The sequence below is a fragment of the Ovis aries genome, chromosome X (assembly GCF_016772045.2).
Source record: "Ovis aries strain OAR_USU_Benz2616 breed Rambouillet chromosome X, ARS-UI_Ramb_v3.0, whole genome shotgun sequence".
Taxonomy (NCBI): domain Eukaryota; kingdom Metazoa; phylum Chordata; class Mammalia; order Artiodactyla; family Bovidae; genus Ovis; species Ovis aries.
Genome location: NC_056080.1, coordinates 77,912,082 through 77,934,784, shown reverse-complemented (window position 1 = coordinate 77,934,784; position 22,703 = coordinate 77,912,082). Strand labels below are relative to the sequence as shown.

General features: G+C 34.9%; 1 protein-coding gene across 3 annotated transcripts in view; it reads right to left on the bottom strand.

The window, feature by feature from the left end:
- DACH2 (dachshund family transcription factor 2) overlaps positions 1 to 22,703 on the bottom strand; it is a 697,738-nt gene that overhangs the window by 509,698 nt on the left and 165,337 nt on the right. For 2 of the 3 annotated variants that reach the window (XM_042241740.2, XM_060407431.1), the window contains exon 2: positions 18,497 to 18,535. The exons of the other annotated variant lie outside the window; for it this stretch is intronic. In XM_042241740.2, the coding sequence (XP_042097674.1) occupies positions 18,497 to 18,535 (39 nt within the window). The remainder of the gene's footprint in view (positions 1 to 18,496; positions 18,536 to 22,703) is intronic. 3 annotated transcript variants of the gene reach the window in all.

The window sequence follows — 22,703 nt, the reverse complement described above, 5'->3', positions numbered from 1 at the left end:
CACCCATTCCAGTCCATGTTAGTTCGCTGATTCCTAAAATGTCAATGTTCATTCTTGCCAGCTCCTGTTTGATCACTTCCAATTTGCCTTGATTCATAGACCTAACATTCCAGGTTCCTATGTAATATTGCTTTTTACAGCATTGGACTTTACTTCCATCACCAGTCATATCCACAACTGTGTGTTGTTTTTGCTTTGGCTCTATCTCTTCATTCTTTCTGGAGTTATTTTTCCACTGATCCCCAGTTGCATATTGGGCACCTACCGACCTGAGGAGTTCATTTTTCTGTGTCCTATATTTTTGCCTTTTCATACTGTTCATGGGGTTCTCAAGGAAAGAATAGTGCAGTGGTTTGCCATTCCCGTCGCCAGTGGACCATGTTTTTTTCAATGAGTTAGACAAGGCTGTGGTCCATGTGATTAGATTGTTTCTTTTTCTGTGATTGTAGTTTTCGGTCTCTCTGCCCTCTCATTGAGAAGGATAAGAGGCTAATGGAAGCTTCCTGATGGGAGAGACGGACTGAGGGGGAAACTGGACTATAAAGCAAGCTGAGCACTGAAGAAGTGATGCTTCTGAACTGTGGTGTTGGAGAAGACTCTTGAGAGTCCCTTGGACTGCAAGGAGATCCAACCAGTCCATCCTAAAGGAAATCAGTCCTGAATATTCATTGGAAGGACTGATGCTGAAGCTGAAACTCCAATACTTTGGCCACCTCATGCGAAGAGGTGACTCATTGGAAAAGACCCTGATGCTGGGATGGATTGGGGGCAGGAGTAGAATGGGACAACAGAGGATGAGATGGCTGGATGGCATCACCGACTTGATGGACATGAGTTTGAGTGAACTCTGGGAGTTGGTGATGGACAGGGAGGCCTGGCATGCTGATTCATGTGGTCACAAAGAGTTGGACATGACTGAGCGACTGAACTGAACTGAACTGAATGGATTAAGAGAGGAGTAGACTTTCTTATATGTCATGTTGGATACTTTTCACAGGTACCAGCAAGCCCTGATATAAAAGTAACCTAGGGGTGCCAGTGATGAAAGACTTTGTTGCCATGGTGTCATCTCATAAATCATCAATTATTGTCTGTTATTATAAATGTGATAGCCACATACTGTCATAAAAAGATTCGCATTTTTATCTAGTTTCCAGAATTTTTTCCAGGCATCATTTGCTTTGTAAAAGAAATGTCATGACAACCACTGAACCATTCATTTTTTGGTATGTCCTCATCCCAACCTCTTTTGCATTATTGAGTAGTTCATAGTTCATAAATGTATCTAAACATGTGTATATAGCATAATAGACTAATACAGAAGCAATGGAACTCTTTTGGTTGCTATGACAACCAAAACTGATCGACATCCTGTCACTGTTTTAAAAGAAACACTCTCCAATGACCGTAAATACTAATTACAAATGCAAGCCATTTGCTAACATGTTCAGTTTACAGATTAAAACAGTTCATGCCTAATTTATCATTTGACATGTCTTCCCACATTTGTAGTGTGGTACAGAATGAATAATAACTTTACTTGTTTACAAAATTTCCAACTTTATTTAACTATTTTTGCAGTTGTTGGAATCTAGCTGTGCCACCATAAATTCAAAAAAACTCAATGAATTTTAAAAGTGCAAGGAAAGATTCTGAAAGGTAACTTCTGGATTACTCTTGAAATGTTTAACTCTTTCCTATAAATCCTTATATTAAAGAAGACTATTGTATTTTATGTAAAAAGTTGCAAAATTTCAAAAGAACATGTGAAAGAATATCTTGTCCCACAGTCTATTCAATTAAATAGCTAGTAAAATTCATTAAAATCTGCAATGATTTATTTAGTGAAGGTACCAGCTGAAACTCTGAGAAATCCACCTTTTGAAAGAAAACAGTAGATTCAGGGGAAAAAATTAAAAATCTATCAGGCAATACAGTTATAGTACTGTATAATCTAACATTATGTCCTCCCTTCTCCACTCACACACATTTTATACAGGCTTTAAAGTATATACTTCATCTTTTCATGGGGAAGGAGACATGGGACAAGTATTTCTATTTAAGAGAGTAAATAAGAGCAGTGCTAACAAATTATTAAATTATCTTTGGAGGATTTCCATGTCTGACTAACATTTGTGAAAATAACAGGATACCATTATCCTATATAGAGTTTTTTTTTTTTAACTAGTTATTTTTTCAGCATTCATAAATCACATGATGAAAATACTTTGCTAGTGTACATCATTTTGATTTAAATATTAAGAAAGGAAAGAACCCTGTACTGATCTTATCGATTGTTTTACTAATTAACAAATCTAGAACTTGATTAAAATATTTTCCAAAGCTAAATGGATTCTTCCTAGACTTCGAATAATCACCTAGAATTTCTAGAGAGGCTGATAATTTTTCTAAATTAAATATAATACATATGATCCAGTTGATTCCCTAAAAAGGAGAAACTGCAACTTAAAATGTTCGCCTCTGAAAATACCTACAGAATGTGCTGTTTTGTGGAGGATTAGGCAGAACAGATGATGTGAGATCCCTGTCCCTGTTACTATCTGAACAATACTATTCTTACCAAAATTTATTGCTTAACAGGGCCTGTCCTGTCATTCCTATGACAGTCCCACCCCATAACTCCTGTTAATCAACACAGATTATACATCCAAAGAAAGTAAAAACCCTTTAGCGGGGTCTTCTTTGGTTGCACAAGAAGGAGTGACAAAGTGCTTCCAACTGCTTCTTAACCCAGCATCTGTAGCCTCAACACTCTAGGGCTCAGAAGGCCTTCTGACAGCCCATGCTCACAGATGCTCCTCTTCTTCTAGCACCAGCTCAATGACTCAGAAGCAGTAATTTTATATCACCACAGTGTTTAAGTGAAAGCTCCAGTGCCCTTATTTCAAAAGGAAATCTGATCAGCTTGAAGCAATGAAAACTAATCTGAACATAGCCAGTCATTGGCTGGCTCAGTAAAACAAAGACTGAAATAAAGTTTTTTTTCTTTTCTTCTTCTTCTTCTTCTTCTTCTTCTTCTTCTTCTTCTTCTTCTTCTTCTTCTTCTTCATATATATAGCCACTTCAACTGTGCCTATATCCTGTCTTTTGTTTGTTTGTTTTTTGCATAGACTCCTCATTTCAGAAACAACTTACAAAATGTCATAAGCGCTATACAATGCTATGAAATAAATAGAAAATAATGTAATTGATAGTAACATTCAATTGCTCAATAAATACTTATTGGATTTGAAGACTAAATGTCAGGAAAATTTGCTGGATACTGGAGATAACAGAGGGCAGCAAAACAAAGGCATGGTCCCCACCTTCACAGAGATCATTAAATTTTGTAAGACATGACAATCTTGTGAGAGACATCCACAGGTCCATCTGATCAATAAGAAAACAAAGACTTAAGAGATGTTCAGTGGTTAGCTTGTGATCAGAGAGCTAGTTATTTACAGTGACGGATTAAACACAAGATTTCTGACTACAAACTAAGGAATCCTACCACTATAACAGTATTTTCAAAAGTGTATTTCATGGGATACCAGTTTTCTAAACAAAAGGTTCTTTTAGTCAAAATACTGAGAAATCGTGTATATTACATCTTATAGATTTATAGAGCAAATTAATGAATTATAAGCCCTGAGAAGACCTGTGATAAACGAACTTGTTTATTTTTATTTAACACCATATTTCCCAAACTTACTTGACCAAAAACTCTCTCTGAGGCAAAAAAGGATCGACAGTGACTCAGGAACTGATGATAAATTCAGTATATTGCATGGGGGGGGTGTGTTTTACAGAAAGGACATGTATGCTGGAGAGGTGCACAGTACCTTTTAAAATCTATGCATGACCATGGATGTGTGTGACTATAGAAGACTATGATATATTCTAGATATCATAGATGTAGTATGAAATTACTAGATATTATGAAAGAAATGAAGATATATATGTGGTAAGATAATGAGGTCTAAGTATTTTACCAGGATGATGGAAAAATTAGGGTATAAACAAGAAATGGAACTGAAGAGTTCCCCTGACTTTTTTAGCCACTTCCAACACTTACTCAGGATTGAGAAGATCAAATCTTCCCCTAATCAAACTTTCCCCTCATGGCTGATTCTAGAACTAGAGCAGTAAATATACAAAATGAGCTTGGGGCATCTTATAGTACTAGAAAGTAAAGAAGTGCTCAGAAAAATATACAATGACAGGGACATGTAGAAAGTACACAGCAGCCAGCTGAAACAGCACCCAATGTCAAAAGCTGGAAAAATTTAAGGAATAAAAGGAATAATGTTGTATTGTATTACAAGCCAAAATATAAATTAAATACCTATGAAACCATAGTGAAAAAAATGAGTGAATAAATAATAAGAGGCAAATCTCCCTTCCAAAAGAATTCCAAATAATTTCTGCAAATGCTTTGCCCTTATGAACATGAAGCATAAATAACTCCCTACTCCTTAACTGTGGGCTGCACATAGTGACTTCCTTCCAAAAACTTCAGAAGAGTACAGTATAGACAGGGAAAAGGAAAAAAAATAACTTTATATAGGGGAGAAACTTAGTAAACACTACAGGAGCCAGGTGATCAAGTCAACCCCAAAAATGATAAGTCGTAATGATAGTATGTATCTTTGATGTGTTGAAAATGGCACATTACTGCTGAGATCTTCTTTCCAAAGACATAATTTAACAATGAGAAAAACATCAGACAAACTCCCATTGAGGGGCATTCCACAAATACCTGACCTATACTTCTCAAAATGGTTAAGGTCATCAAAAACAAGGAAAGTCTGAAAAACTGGCAAAAGGCAAGAAGAGTTTAAGGAGACATGATGACTAAGCGTAAGGTGGTATCTTACTTCTTGGTCTTCCCTTGTGGCTCAGCTGGTATATAATCCACCTGCAATGCGGGAGACCTGGGTTGGGTCCCTGGGTTGGGAAGATATCCTGGAGAAGGGAAAAGCTACCCACTCCAGTATTCTGGCCTGGAGAATTCCATGGACTGTATTGTCTATGGGGTGGCAAAGAGTCGGACATGACTGAGCAGCTTTCACTTTACATCCTAGACTAGAACAACGACATTAGGGGGTATTGAAGAAGTCTAAATAAACTATAAACTTGAACAATAGTATATCAATACTGGTTCACTAACTGTGACAACTGATTCATTAATTTTAAGATATTAACAATAAGGAAACTGGGTACAGGGTATATGGCAAGTCTCTTGTACTCCTTTTACAATTTTTTTTTTGTAAATCTAATAAAACTATTTTAAAATTAAAACTTCATTAAAATGTAAAATCATCATCTCTAACCATTTTGGTACCAAGCTCAACTTTATTAAAAACTGCTTTGTCTCTACATGAATCTCTAACTTAGCCCCAAAATCACAAGGAGTGATTTTTGAAGAGGGAGGGCTGGACAAACACGAATTAAAGGAAAGCACTATTTGTTTATAATGTAACTGAAAAGTAAAATATGTATATACAATTTTTTAATGGGCTGCTTCAAACAGATGTCACCAATTCCCTTTATGTAATGTTTTGAATACAGTGGGAGCTTTATTGTCACAAGTAAACCATGATTAAACAATAAAAACTACTAACTATTTTATATTTAATATGTTGGATATATCAATATCAATATTATATCAATATATTGATGCACTATAAATTACACCAATGTAATTTAATGGGTTTTTGTAAAATGCTTACAGAATAAAGAATATAAAATAACTATTTTTGTTATTTATGTTAATTACAATTTAAAGCAGCATAAGCATACAGCTCTGTTGATTATATTGCAGAAACATACTACTTAGCTAGAAATAGCCATTTTATTTTTTAATATAAATTTATTTATTTACTTTTCACATTATCTTCATTTTACTTTTTAATATAAATTTATTTTAATTGGAGGTAATTACTTTAGAATATTGTAGTGGTTTTGCTATATATTGACATGGATCTGCCACAGGTGTACACATGTTCCCCATCCTGAACCCCCACCCCCACCTCCCTCCCCTTCCCATCCCTCTGGGTCATCCCAGTGCACAGCCCTGAGCACCCTGTCTCATGCATCAAACCTGGACTGATGATGCATTTCACATAAGATAATATACATGTTTCAGTGCCATTCTCCCAAATCATCCCACCCTCGCCCTCTCCCACAGAGTCCAAAAGACTGTTCTATACATCTGAGTCTCTTTTGCTGCCTTGCATATAGGGTTATCATTACCAACTTTCTAAATTCCATATATATGCATTTGTATCCTGTATTGGTGTTTTCCTTTTTGGCTTACTTCACTCTGTATAATAGGCTCCAGATTCATCCACCTCATTAGAACTGATTCAAATGTATTCTTTTTAATGGCTGAGTAATACTCCATTGGGTATATGTACCACAGCTTTCTTATCCATTCATCTGCTGATGGACATCTAGGTTGCTTCCATGTCCTGGCTGAAATATTCATTTTAAATGAAAATGTCCAAATCATCTGACCGCCATCAAACAAAAATCAATGAATAATTTATATATATACATAAAAATATTGTCTATAGGGAGAATCTTTGGTAATAATAAATCAGTTCAAAATGTTTTAAATTCTTCTAATTGTAACAAATCAAAGCATGGCTGCTACTATTAATAGGCTTGAATATTTTATATGTTTTCACATCATTTACATATTTTTTAAAATCTATAACACTACATATCAGATGATCTATCACTTTGTATCATGAATTATGAGCTATCACTTTACATGAATCTATTGATTGAGCTACATATAATTTTAACATCTTAGTTTTCTAGTGGATTTATTTAGACAATCTTTTCATTTTATGGCTGAATCATTTTGTACTGGCCCTCTTTTTAACATTATAATTAGTTAAAAAACAAAAATTCCCAATAATAACCCAAAGTAATGGCAGATCTTTGAAGTCCTAATATACTGGGAGGAGGTGAACCCTTTGAGCAAGTATATTTTTTGTATTGAAAACTTGAGTGTTATCAAAAATAGAAAGCAGGGCATGTCTTTAAGGCTCTTCACACACATCTGCAGGACTGTTGACCATGTTGCCATGGAACATAATTCCTTCAAGGACTACAAACCAAAGAACGGCCATTTTGGCATAATAGTCCCACTTCCGTGGTGGATTCATGTTGATGTATGGCAAAACCAATACAATATTGTAAAGCAATTAGCTTCCAATTAAAATAAATTTATATTTAAAAATTAAAAAAAAAAAGAATGGCCATTTTGGTATAATAGTCCCATTTCTGAACATTATTTTGTAGCGTTCATCAAGATGTATTACAAACCCTAACAATTTAGGGACAATGCACTGCCTTTTCAAATGCATTCATACTGGGTCTTAGAATCAATTCCATTTTAGTAACAAATTAGTTACACTGACAAACTTTTAAGAATAGGTCTATACAATTTTAGAAAATGTACCACTCTCTTTGTAAGTTAATATGTTCCCCATTTCACAATAATAAGTGGTTATCACCCTTTCTTCTTTATCTTGTCTCATTCATTTAGTTAAATCTACCCAGCACCCTCCAGAGAAATTCATGGTCTGTCACCTTTCTCACTGTTGTCTAGATTTATGGATATTTTAGAATTCCCTTCATTTTCATATCCCTAGGCAACTCTTCTATGGTTTTTCCTGTGGTCATGTCTGGATGTGAGAGTTGGACTGTGAAGAAGGCTGAGCACCGAAGAATTGATGCTTTTGAACTGTGGTGTTGGAGAAGACTCTTGAGAGTCCCTTGGACTGCAAGGAGATCCAACCAGTCCATTCTGAAGGAGATCAGCCCTGGGATTTCTTTGGAAGGAATGATGCTAAAGCTGAAACTCCAGTACTTTGGCCACCTCATGCGAAGAGTTGACTCATTGGAAAAGACTCTGATGCTGGGAGGGATTAGGGGCAGGAGAAGAAGGGGACGACTGATGATGAGATGGCTGGATAGCATCACGGACTCGATGGACGTGAGTCTGAGTGAACTCCGCAAGATGGTGATGGACGGGGAGGCCTGGTGTGCTGCGATTCATGGGGTTGCAAAGAGTTGGACACGACTGAGCAACTGAACTGAACTGAACTGAACTGAGGCAACTCTTCTAACTATATTAAAAAAAAAAAAAGGACAGACTTCACCTGAACATTGAGACAAGTATCCTACTTACAAGTCTGTTTTCCTTCTATAAATCCACTTTCCTTTATATTAAAGAGACACACAGCCTGAAACCTAATGCATTGTACCTTGACATTATTAAATGTAACATGCAGAACATTACATTATTATGCTACACATATCCAAGAAAAAATTTCATGGGACTATGGCAATAAAGACTTCCTTCACTTTGGGTGATGTGACACTGACTTGACTGTAATGTCACTCTACTTAAAGTCTGTGTAAACAACATTATCTTAGTCACTCTGCATTACATTTCCAACTGTCAGCAAAATTACAAGGTCACAGTGGGCAAGAATGTAGGTAATCCCAAGGAAGCATCATGTAAATTGCTTGCTCAAGGTTCAAACTGGATTTTCAATAATAGCAAAAAGGAATCTTTTTATACTAATATTATAGTATTAGTATCCAAATGCCATCCATGGCAAAGCATCTGGGTATTCTTGGAGACAGTAGTTAAGACAAAAGTGTCTATGATTTTGGTGTTTTGTGGATAAAAGATAAGTGTTTGCCCAGGCTTCCTTCAGGCTAACAAAAGCATCTGCACTGAGTAAGGAGTAGTAATAGAACCATGGTAAATGGTTTTGTGAAGCTTCCCTGGTAGCTGAGACAGTAAAGAATTCACCTGCAATGCAGGAGAGCCAGGGTCCATCCCTGGGTCAGCAAGAGCCCCTGGAGAAGGGAATGGCTACCCATTCCAGTATGGCCTGGAGAATTCCTTGGACAGAGGAGCTTAAGGGCTATAGTCTATGGGATTGCAGAGTCAGACATGACTGAGCAACTAACACTTCACTTCAAATAGTTTTGTAAAGATCCATTGACATCACAAATGCAAACAATACTTTTTCATGAATGTGGATGAAAAGGCAAAATAGGAATGCTTATATTTCCTACTTTCCTGTTTTTATAAATAAAAATGCATGACCTGTGGCAGATTCATGTTGATGTTTGGCAAAACCAATACAATATTGTAAAGTAATCAGCCTCCTATTAAAATAAATAAGTTTATATTAAAAATAAATAAATAAGGTCTGTCCCACTTTAAAAAAATACATGATTTTTATTTTCTCAAAAAAGCAGAGTGGTAATTTCCCAACAGTCTTCTCAGTCACTTTTTTTTTTTTTTTTACACTCAAGATGTGCTCTCTTGAACATGCTCTCACCTATAGAAACTAGCTGAAAGGTTTTGGGATATCTCTGTTTTGAGTGATTTACTTAGTCCTTATTGAAAAAGTTAGATAACTTGACTACATCTCCACATAGGATAGGTATGATCAGCGAAAAAATAATCTAGATTAACTTGTTCTTCTTCACAAGTTCTTCTTCACTGAACTAGTGGAAGTAATACAGTAAGCAAAATAGCGGTTTTCAGAGTATACTTAAAGTTTAAGGCAGGATGCCAATTAGCAAAAATTAGCAATGGAAGTTCTTAAATATGGGCCCAAGGGTCAGTCCACAAATACACCAAAATGGGTAAAAACAATCAAAGGCAACTTATGTGGGATTTTCTAGGCTGATTGTCACATTTGGACAATGAAGGATGCACATGTGAATTGTATTAATCTGGAGGTCATTTGAACAAAGTGTGTGAACCACAATTTTCTTGAAATATCTGATACTGAAACTCTGTAGGAGGTCAATTCACTTCCCAGGAATGCTACAGTCAAACATTTTTCTCAGGACTATTCATAAAAAGAGAGGTCTCTAAAAATGTCTTCATCACCAGAGATTAACTGATTTAGATTCTGTTTGCCAGAACTGAAAACTTCCATAAGTAGAAGCTTCACTAAAAACGTAACTATGTTTAATATTCTCATAGATAAAAAAAGTTTCCTTTTTAAAAGTCATTGGAAATAATAGGTATTCTGGGTATTCTGTGCTTGAGATAGTATATATACTTGTGTTTGGACATGTGAGTGTCTGTGAGTGTGTTTTATGGTATATTTGCAATTCTGGGAGTTTAAATAAGATCAGTTTCAAGTCTCTCCATTTTATATTTTAACCTCATAATATTAGATAGTTATGCTTCTGAGTGTTCTTTCTGGTACACATAGAATCTAAGAAATCCTGAAAACTCTTTGTTAAACCTCAGGTTAAAGATCCAGATCTTCCCAATGAAAAGTCTCTCCAAATGCAAAATCCAATTACTTACTCTCCCTCTATCCAAATAGAAATACAGAATATACAGAATAGTCAACCTGAGTCTTCTCAATACTTTAAGTAGCTGTGTGCAGCACTGCTAGAAACAAATCTTAAGTGAGCAGAAAATACTGAATAGTCTCTTCTTTGAATCTGAAATCTGCATAAAGTGAATTTGAAAAGAAACAAAAGCCACAACAGTGGTGGAACTTTGATTGCATTTTCAGCATTTGAAATATGATGCTTCAGAGTATGCAACATTGAAGATTAATTCAAGATGGCGTGTTGTGACAGTCTAGTCCTTCTAATGCTGAACACCCACTTCCATCTTCTATCCCACCCACACCCCTAATTGTCCTTGAATTAAGAAGCACACAAGATAAACAGGATAAACTCATAATCTTAAATAAGAGAGAGTGTTACATCAATTTTCACAAATTGATAAAATTCAATTTTGGCTTTATACTTTATGCACAATAAGTAAATTGGGGTTCAAGGAAAGTGGGTGATATGTATCATAGATCAATGGTTATACTTTGTTTCTAAGAGATTGCTTAATAAAACATCCTAATTTTAAAGATGTAGCAATTGACGTCCCAAGCCACAGAGTGATTTTCAGGGTTGTTAGGCCATGAACTTCTGACTTGAGATTTTCCAGAGCTCTTCCTGGTACACCACATTATTTCATCAAATGAGGCTTTATGAGAAAGTGCTTTGTAACCTGGAAAATAGTTTACAAAATTTTACATACTATTTGTATGCTTATCAGAACTTCATATATTTTAAATGAAAAATAGTGACACAAATAGTGTCAGTAAACATTGTTATGTGCACTAAGTGATCAGAATCGATGTTTAATCTGTAATGTATAATCATGATAGAGAATCAATTTTAAAAATCATTTTTTCTTCAAAGAAATATTTGTTTTAAAAAATACCTACTACATTTGCAAGAATGTTGAGAAATAGGAACTCTCATATAATGCTAGTGGGAGCGTAAACCAGATCAGCTTTAAAGAGAAATTTGGCAGTAACTATTAAAGCCCACAATTCAAAAATCTCACTTATCACTTATACACCAGAGAAATTCTCCCACATGGGCACAAGAAAATATGATGTTCATTACATTACTGTTTAAACGAAAAAAAGCTACCCAAGGTTTATTTTGAAAATTCTGTCAATCTAATTGAATCTCCTTTTATAGGTGCTGTCTGATTTTCTTTTTACAAACATTTATTTTAAGTTTAGCAAATATGTTTTTTTGGTCCCTCTAAAAGTAGTCATGTATGGAGGTGAGAGTTGGACCATAAAGAAAGTGGACTGCCAAAGAATTGATGCTTTTGAACCGTGGTGTTGGAGAAGACTCTTCAGAGTCCCTTGGACTGAAAGGAGATCAAACCAATCAATCCTAAAGGAAATCAATCTTGAATTTTCATTGGAAGGACTGATGCTGAAGCTGAAGCTCCAATACTTCAGCCACCTGATCCAAAGAGCTGACTCATTGGAAAAGACTCTGATGCTGGGAAAGATTGAAGGCAGGAGGAGAAGGGGACGACAGAGGATGAGATGGTTGGATGGCATCACCAACTCGATGGACATGATTTTGAGCAAGATCTGGGAGTTGGTGATGGACAGGGAAGCCTGGAGTGCTGCAGTCCATGGGGTTGCAAAAAACTGGACATGACTGAATGACTGAACTAAACTGAAAACTAGATTGGCTCTCTTGAGTCTGGCATGGTAAAACTGTAGTTCCTGATTTTGAGACAGTGGAACAAAACAATAATTTCAAGCATAATTATGATTTTTTTAATGTTATAGTACACAATATATTTCAGCCTCATGACCTCCTCTGAATGTACGGTAAGTATGTAAGTGGGCAGCCCCATGGCAAATAGATGGAGAAACAATGAAAACTGAGAGACTTTATTTTCTTGGGCTCCAAAATCACTGCAGATGGTGACTGCAGCCAGGCAATTTAAACACCCTCGCTCCTTGGAAGAAAAGCTATGACAAACCTAGACAGCATATTAGAAAGCAGAAATATTACTTTGCAACAAAGGTCCATAGAGTTTTCCAGCAGTCATATATAGATGTGAGAGATGAACCATAAAGAAGGCTGAACACCGAAGAATTGATGCTTTTAAACTGTGGTACTGGAGAAGACTCTTGAATGTCCCTTGGACAGCAAGAAGATCAAACTAGTCAATCCTAAAGGAAATAAATCCTGAATATTCATTGGAAGGACTGATGCTGAAGCTAAAGCTCCAATACTTTGGCCATATGATGTGAAGAGCTGACTCATTAGAAAAGACCCTGATGCTAGGAAAGATTGAGGGTAGGAGGAGAAGGAGATAACAGAGGACAAGATGGCTGGATGGCATCACTGACTCAATGGACACATTTGAGCAAACTCCAGAAGATAGTGAAGGACAGGGAAGCCTGGAGTACTGCAGTCCATGGGGTCATAAAGAGTCAGACATGACTGAGTGAATAAACAAAATATACATATATACACACATATAATGAAATTAGGTGTTTTGGTAATTAGTCTGATTCTAGTTGTCAACTTATAAAATATATTGATCCAATGTATATGAACTTTGAAATCAAACAGCCTTGATTCAAATGCTAGCTCAGTATTTGTAGGCTGTGTGGCCTTAGATAAATCACTAACCTTCATTGTACCTCAATGTCATCATCTGCAAAACAAGGATCACAATAATAGCCCTTGCTTTATTGCACTGTCATGATGATTAAATGAACTAATACATGAAAAATCACCAGGGGTATCATATTTGAAAACTGTTAGATACTATAATGTTCTGGCAAAAAAAAAAAAAATCTAGTTCATCAAAATTTATCCTGAATAACCTTATTTATATGTCTATATTGGTCAAATGCATCAAAAAGTCACTTATTTCTTAGATTATCTGCCTTTGAGGATTAACCAATTAACTAAGAATCTCCACTTGTTAAAGTTGTCAGGGAGTGGTTTTAATTAATTACTACATTTAAACATAGTTCATCCATATCACACAACAGATTACTTGTGATCAAAACTATCTGCTGATCTAGAAAGGGCAGCACTGTCCACCCAAATTTTATTTATGTAAATAAACATCAGCTGTTTTATACCGTGTCATATCTGTTGACCAGTTGTCTAACAGTTTCTCATCTTTCATATGTGTCTGTATTAAATCTCCAAGTAGAACAATATGTAAACAAGTGAAAGGTGGGGATTTTTTAGTTAAAATTTGATATTTGTCATTCTTTTCTTTCTTTTTTTTTTTTTTTTTTTTTTTTTATTTATTTATTTATTTTTTTTAAATTTTAAAATCTTTAATTCTTACATGCATTCCCAAACATGAACCCCCCTCCCACCTCCCCTCCCCATAACATCTTTCTGGGTCATCCCCATGCACCAGCCCCAAGCATGCTGCATCCTGCGTCAGACATAGACTGGCGATTCAATTCACATGATAGTATACATGTTAGAATGTCATTCTCCCAAATCATCCCACCCTCTCCCTCTCCCTCTGAGTCCAAAAGTCCGTTATACACATCTGTGTCTCTTTCCCTGTCTTGCATACAGGGTCGTCATTGCCATCTTCCTAAATTCCATATATATGTGTTAGTATACTGTATTGGTGTTTTTCTTTCTGGCTTACTTCACTCTGTATAATCGGCTCCAGTTTCATCCATCTCATCAGAACTGATTCAAATGAATTCTTTTTAACGGCTGAGTAATACTCCATTGTGTATATGTACCACAGCTTTCTTATCCATTCATCTGCTGATGGACATCTAGGTTGTTTCCATGTCCTGGCTATTATAAACAGTGCTGCGATGAACATTGGGGTACATGTGTCTCTTTCAATTCTGGTTTCCTCGGTGTGTATGCCCAGCAGTGGGATTGCTGGGTCATAAGGTAGATCTATTTGCAATTTTTTAAGGAATCTCCACACTGTTTTCCATAGTGGCTGTACTAGTTTGCATTCCCACCAACAGTGTAGGAGGGTTCCCTTTTCTCCACACCCTCGCCAGCATTTATTGCTTGCAGATTTTTGGATCGCAGCCATTCTGACTGGTGTGAAGTGGTACCTCATTGTGGTTTTGATTTGCATTTCTCTAATAATGAGTGATGTTGAGCATCTTTTCATGTGTTTGTTAGCCATCCGTATGTCTTCTTTGGAGAAATGTCTATTTAGTTCTTTGGCCCATTTTTTGATTGGGTCGTTTATTTTTCTGGAGTTGAGCTGCAGAAGTTGCTTGTATATTTTTGAGATTAGTTGTTTGTCAGTTGCTTCATTTGCTATTATTTTCTCCCATTCAGAAGGCTGTCTTTTCACCTTGCTTATATTTTCCTTTGTTGTGCAGAAGCTTTTAATTTTAATTAGATCCCATTTGTTTATTTTTGCTTTTATTTCCAGAATTCTGGGAGGTGGATCATAGAGGATCCTGCTGTGATTTATGTCTGAGAGTGTTTTGCCTATGTTCTTTTTCACTATTCTCTTTTTAAAAGTTCCTCTTCATCTCAGCACTATTTATAATAGCCAGGACATGGAAGCAACCTAGATGTCCATCAGCAGATGAATGGATAAGAAAGCTGTGGTACACATATACAATGGAGTATTACTCAGCCATTAAAAAGAATACATTTGAATCAGTTCTAATGAGGTGGATGAAACTGGAGCCTATTATACAGAGTGAAGTAAGCCAGAAAGAAAAACACCAATACAGTATACTAACACCTATATATGGAATTTAGAATGATGGTAACGATAACCTTGTATGTGAGACAGCAAAAAAGACACAGATGTATAGAACTGTCTTTTGGACTCTGTGGGAGGGAGAGGGTTGGATGATTTGGGAGAATGGCACTGAAACATGTATACTATCATATATGAAACAAATCGTGAGCCCAGGTTCAATGCATGATACTGGATGCTTGGGGCTGGTGTACTGAGATGACCCAGAGTGATGGTATGGGGAGGGAGGAGGGAGGGGAGTTCAGGATGGGGAACACGTGTATACCTGTGGCAGATTCATGTTGATGTAAGGAAGATCCAATACAATGTTGTAGGGTAATTGACCTCCAACTAAAATAAATAAATTTCTATTTAAAAAATAAATAAATAAAAATTCCTCTAAGTTTCTCATCAAAAATGACAATGTTAATTTACCATCCTGATTAAGGATTTATGGTATAGATCATAGGGGTTGTTAAAGCAAGCTTAGCAGTGGGTATTTTTCTTCTTTCTTTTATTTTTTTCCTAGAGAGATTGGAATTTAATTGTTTCCTTTTTAGACAAATATTCTTTTGGATTGCCAGTGATGAAGGGGTATACAGATGTCCAAAGCAATGTAGCACAGTGGGATTATGTGCTAAGGACCAGGGCAAGACAGAAAAACAAGCAAAGTCCAGATCAGTCCAAGCTACTTCTTAGTAAAATCTCAAATGACCAGCTTTTGTTTTATCTTTACCAATTCCTGTCTAAAGTTCAAATGAAGTTTCATTGTGTTAACTATTTGCATTTCTTTTATTTCTTATTTTAACCATTTGTAAAAACAAAGGAATTTCACTAGATAAAATTGGGAATTTGTTTAAAGGCAAGCCAATTTAAAATAAAACAACACATGCTAATATACATGGCTTTCTTCCTATTAAAGCACCATAAAAAGGACTTTATATAGTAGCCTTAATTATATGACAGAATCTATACCTAAACATTCTCTTTTGGACATAGACAAAATGATCTTTCATACCACATTTCATTGATAAACATGAAAACAAAAACTTCATGATTTTATCTTAGTTTTCAAACCACACTGAGGTAAAACTATCTTGTCTATTTCTATATACCAAGAAAAATATCACAAAGTACATAACCACAATTTTTAATATCAGGAGAATTATTTACAAGCATTCCACTTATTATTTATTTACTTTATATGAATTTTCCATCATCAAGACCTTTGGGTGCATTTATAACATACTGTGATTTTTTTTTTTTAATCACAGAGGACTTACAATTTAAACTAAAGATTGCAAACTAAGTCCATAGGCTAAATTCAGACCATAGTTGAGTTTTGCTTTGTCTGTATAGCGTTGCTTTTTTTTTGGGGGGGGGGGAGCGGTTATTGACTTTGTTACCAACATTTAAGAATTGGAGAGTTTCATATAAAATTCTGGATTCCCAGCTTCTCTTAAACAGTCAGATATTAACAACACTGAAACTGAATTCCCATTCTGGTAGTAATCAGCTGAGTTGAGTAATAGCTGCTACCTTTGGAGAAGGAAATGGCAACCAACTCCAGTATTCTTGTCTGGAGAATCCCATGGACAGAGGAGCCTAGTGAGCTACAGTCCATGGGGTTGCAAGAATCAGACACGACCAAGCAACTAAACCTACCTTGGAAAGAATATATGTTCTCCTGGTCACCATAGTTCCCACCACTCCCTATTGCTTATTGCCTTTCATTTATCCTACCATCCTTGCTTCAGTAGGTATTAGAATTTGTGAGTCTCCAGTTTCTCTGTAGTTTGTGTGTCAGTACATATACTTTCAAAAATATTTCACAGTTTTTCTCAGATTACAGCAAATGTAAAAACTGCATATATAATGTGTATTTTGGTTAATATATCTGCATATGTAATGTGTGTTCTGATTAATCTAAAAGTAAATCTATACAGTTTTAAACTGTTTTAATTTAGAGAAAAAAGTTGACATTAATTTGCATGTCCTTTTACTTTTAAAAAATCAATTTCAATGCCTGAATTCAATTGCATTTATATAAGATCAAAAACACTTATTTTCAATATCCCAAACCTAACCTCAAAGCTCAATCCATTTAAACTTTTTCAGTTAAAATCATTCATTAATTAAATCTAGTGAGTTCTAGTCTTCCTAACATTGAAGTTACAGTTGAAAAATAAATTTAGCACTTAAGGAGGCACATCCACTGCTTCAGGTCACTTGGATATTCTTTAGTGTGCATGATATTTGAGAGTAACATTTAGTACAGAAAATACCCCAGATATTTGAAACACCACCCTGATGATTTTCATTTTCCATGTTGAAAACCCAGGACAAATCATATGGTATGGCCCCCATCTTTCCAACAACCCTGTGAAATTTTCCTTGTAGAAAAAAATACAGATAAAACATGCATCATGAGCAGCCCTGAAGGAAGGAGTCAAAAGTCACCAAAGAGTGACTTAACCTAAAGAGGGGGTGCTACTGTCAGGCAATATCAAAATGTACTTTAGAATTATGAGTTGCCCTCCTTGTCCCTTAAATCTCTGTTAACTGCCAATTCTTTGTTCCCATTACAACCTAAAAGGTATGAAGCCTTGAGCAATATGGTGTCTCTGGTTGCAATTTAGCTGAAATTGTCATATATATAAAGTATAAACCTTAAGAGTTTCAAATACTTTAAAAATGTATTTTTAGAGTAAAATTAATTTCAAATATTTTAGAACTAATATCATGCTTACAGCATATATATCTGTGCCTAATGCTTAGCAAGATTCCAGGAGATTAGAATGCCTGGGTTATTTTTTGTTTTTTTGTGGGTTTTTTTTTTTTTTTGCATTATTGCTATAGCACACTTAATAGCCTGTGCTGCCCTGCAAAAGTGAATGTACCTTCCTAAGCATTTCAGAGCCACAGGGCAGGTGAATTACTTTCCCATGATTTTACATAGGTGACATTATTTTTATGTCAGTGACCTTACTCAACCCCCACCAACTTTGTAGCCTTTCTCTAGCTTCTGCTTTAGTTCTCAGGAAAGGAGATGCTTTCTATGGTGGAAGTCATTTCCCACCTGTGTGACCCTGGGATCCACTCTCAGTTAATACAGTATATATGAATGATCATTAACTGGCAATAGTGAAACTGTGAAGACCCCAATTAACTAAAACCCTCAAATAGATAGACAGGTTCTAATCAGGTATTTGGATTTTATTATTAATTAAGGATTAAGCAAGATTCAATATTTGCTGCTAAAAATTTTTAACAGTTCTACTTTCCTACCTTAGTAAATATAACACAGGGAACAAAATTATCGAAGTTGGGCTGAATCTGTACAGGCTCCAGGACATTCTCAGGAAGTTGATTTTTAAAAAATAAATACATAAATACCTGTTAACAGCTTGTTTTCTTGTCATTTGCCTCTTCCTTCTAAAAGGAGAGTGTAGCAAAAAATAAATAAATAAAACTGGTTAATTGAGAGCTCTGGTTAGTTAGTTTCCAATTAATCAAGGCTTTATTATATTTTAAAAAAAATCTTAAATTCTGCAAAAATTTTAGATAGGTTACACACAATGAAACACCAGCAGGGAAAACACCAAGAAAGTAGGAAAGCCTGAATTGCTATCAGATAGTATTTTAAATATATGAATAATCTTATTACATTTCTGGTCTAATCTCCACTGAGTAAAGAATAATGTGAAATGTCATGTAGTTTAGGGCTTTTCTATGTATGAAGGCAAGGAAATATCATTATAAATTTATGTTGAAGAAAGTGGCCTAGGGTCATAACAATTTCAAAAAAGGATTCAGGAATATTGTGTCTTTTCCCTTTCTCTCAAGAGCCTTTCTTCCCATCCCATTGGGTATGCCAATACTTTTTAGGGAAAATAATCCTTTCTAATTTTTTTTTCTCCTTTTTATCAGGCCAACAGGATGATAAAAGTAAGCCAATATCAATGCTATGCCTTAATTTCCTAAACATGGAGCCATTAATCACACAGCTCACTATACACTTATTTCTGAAGTAATACTGAACTATCTTACATCTTCCCCAAAAGGATTATGTGCACACACACACACACACTCAGACACATACACATACACAGTCATACACACATTCGCACAAAATAAGTTAAACATAAAAAAGAGATTGATAAAAACCAATATAATCATCTTAGTTAACAAAACAACCATTATTTCTAACAGTATAATAGTTCCCAGTGCTCCTATACACTTTAAGAACAATGAAATTTAAAATGATAAGCAAAAAAAAAAAAAAAAAAAAAACCAAACCTGTAAGTAACGTAATTTGGCTATTTTGAGCCTTACTGCATTTCTTAGTACTACAGAAACAGGAATTTCCCTCTAATACCCACTACAAATATATATGGTCAGTTCATCACCTCTTCAAAATCTCTCCTTCTAATAGCTTTTTTTTTTTTTTTTTGAAAGGCAACTGCTTTCCTGCTTAAAGGTCTATAGAAAGATTTTTTAAATAAACCACAGTTGCAAACATATATCTGAGGTTGCTGGGGAAAGGAGGCTACAGTGAAGGAAAGAGAGAATTTTTCACCTACTCTTGTGTCTGTCACTCAATTGTCAGAACTATTTGTTTTTGTTTTATAGTTCACTTACCCAACCTGTTTTGAAATTACATTTTCTTAAAGTAGAATATACCCATACTTACCAAGTCAATGATAATGCATACTTCCTTAATCTAGTGGGCTTTATGTTGGAGGACATTTTTCCCTTTCACCAGAGATCTTCCTTCTTTAACTATAAAACTTTCTGAACTCAACAGAACTTTTTTGACTGTCACCATATGTACATAATTATACTAAGTTAAGAAAACATAGTTTAAATCTTCTATAGCTTAAGTTTCATAGATTATTTAAAATATTCTTGTTAGAATTATCCAATAAATATATAAATATCCATGAGCTAACTGTCCTTTTATTAAGGATTTTTTAATTTATTAGAAAATTAGGAGTTTACCTTGACTTTTGAAAATTTCTCATTTGTCTTGTCAATTGTTTAAGAATGTATTATACAATACTGCCTAACACTAGTTATAATTCCAGGACCTTAGGGACCACGAGATAAATACATATACTTTATTTTTGACATTCAAAATAAAACATGATCTCTACATTTCTGAATTTGTTCAGAAACAGTATCATTCAATCAAAGTAGTTGCCATATATTCAAATTTCCAAAAGATCAATAAAATATTTTCTATGCTTTAATAAATGTAAAATGATTGTACACCTTAAAAACACACAAATTGGGCTTCCATGGTGACTCAGTAGTGAAGAATCCACAGGAAACATGAATTTGATCCCTGGTTTAGGAAGATTCTACATGCCAAAGAGCAACTAAGCCTGTGTGCCACAAATATTGAGCCTGTGGTCTAGACAATGGGAACTGTAACTACAGAGCCCACGTGCAGCAACTACTGAAGCTCCTGTGCCCTACAGCCCAGTTCTGCAACAAGAGAAGCCAACACAATGATAAGCCAGCACACTGCAACTAGTGAGTAGCCTCCACTCATCATCTCAAGTAGAGAAAGCCCATATACAGCAACAAAGATCAGCCAAATAAATAGATAAATAAAATGATTATTTAAAAAACATACAAATTTTGTTAGCTACCTCAATAAAACTAGAAAAAAAATGTTTCCTATGCTTTTAAATAAGTCAGTGATTAACTTGCACATATTGCCATACTTTAGAGACTACTAAATTCTTTAGCTGTTCCTCATGCAGACAAGATAAAGTAATCATTGAATGTGTTTTCCTGGCCCAATGCAATAAACAAAATGCTGATTTGGGAAACAAATGTAATAAATATGTCCTACCCTGACTCTACCTCTAACTTTATCTATAGGGGATAAATGACAAGTAAATCTGTGTTGGTAATTTTTTTTAGTTTCTCTTTGGAGATGTGATTACATCATGGTAACGGGTAACTATTGCATTTCCACTGTTGGAGCCTTTAGGAAACTTTCTTCACTCTAATAACTTTCTTCATTTTATATGCCAACTCTTACTCCACAGCAGCTTTTATAAACCTGTTTAATCTCTTTAGGGATCCTGGAAATTCTTTGACAAGAATGTATGTTAAAAGAAAAAGGAGCTGAACCCATCTTTCATTTTAAAAATATAAAAATAGAGGCCTGGATATTTTAGGCCTACATAAGTTTCCAGAGGGCATCCAAACAGCCTCTTTTTTTTTTTTTCCAATACAATTGTCTCATTAATTTATTCATTCATTCCACAGTATTTTTTTTTAAAGTTTGCTTTAACAAATTTTATTTTATTTTTTTTATTTTTTTAAATCTTTAATTCTTACATGCATTCCCAAACATGAACCCCCCTCCCACCTCCCCTCCCCATAACATCTTTCTGGGTCATCCCCATGCACCAGCCCCAAGCATGCTGCATCCTGCGTCCAAACAGCCTCTTGATCACTTAAGTCTCCAAAGGCATGATCTTCTCATTCAAGAACCCAAACAATAAAACAACTTCCGCCTTTCCTCTATAAAATTCAGAAATTTATTTTTCCTAGAACTATTTAAGGATAACAAAAACTTTGGTCATATTAAATATGTTTCTTCTGAAATACTTTGGTGCATGAGCTTGACTCTTTAAAAAGTCAGTCGGATTTAAAGTCAACCTAAAGGGAAGAAAAGGAAAATTAAATATGGGATGGATTGGTAGTTAATAAATGAGCTTACAACATTTAAAATTTTTGTAAGAAGGGGTCATCGCTACATATATATTGTAAATAGTAACATAAATGAATTCTAATTATTAGATAACGTATCTGAAATTATTCCTATTTTATCAAGCTTTAAACATCAAAATTCCTCAAAACCCTCATAAATTTTAAACCATTTATTGTTGTGGCATATTTGTCCACAATATTTCTGTTGGACATTTTTTTCCTTGCAATCTTGTTATCAATGATTGTAGGTTTGGCTAGAGAAAACATGAGTGACCCTTTGAATCCTGTTCTTGGTCCATTTGGGAATTCTAGCCAGCCTTTCATAAGAGACTTTTTAAACCTTGTTTACATTAGTTATATTTCATGTCTGCTGGTTGATGATTATGTCTTTCTATAGTATGTTTAGTGTGACTCACAGAAAACACTAAGGAAATGCTCTAGAAGCCAAAGCAAACATTTATGATAGAAGTACATTAAAGCCCCTGAGACACTGGGTGCAATCACTGCTTTATCAGCTTTTAGTTAACCTGTTTTTGATGATTTGATAACACACTGAGGCAATAGTAAATTGGCCTACTTCTAAATAGTATGTCAATGTATGGCAAAACCAATACAATATTGTAAAGTAATTAGCCTCCAAAATAAATTAATTAAAATAAATAAATAAATAAATAGTATGTTGCCTACATAAAGAAGTTAGTGGCAGTCTCCAATTCTGAATTACTGAACAAAATGGTGTTTCCTTCATAGCATTTATAGTAATGTGTAAATATTTTATTTATTTTTTGTATTTTAGCTCTATTTTTCTTTTTTATATAAATTTATTTCTTTTATTGGCGGTTAATTACTTTACAATATTATATTGGTTTTG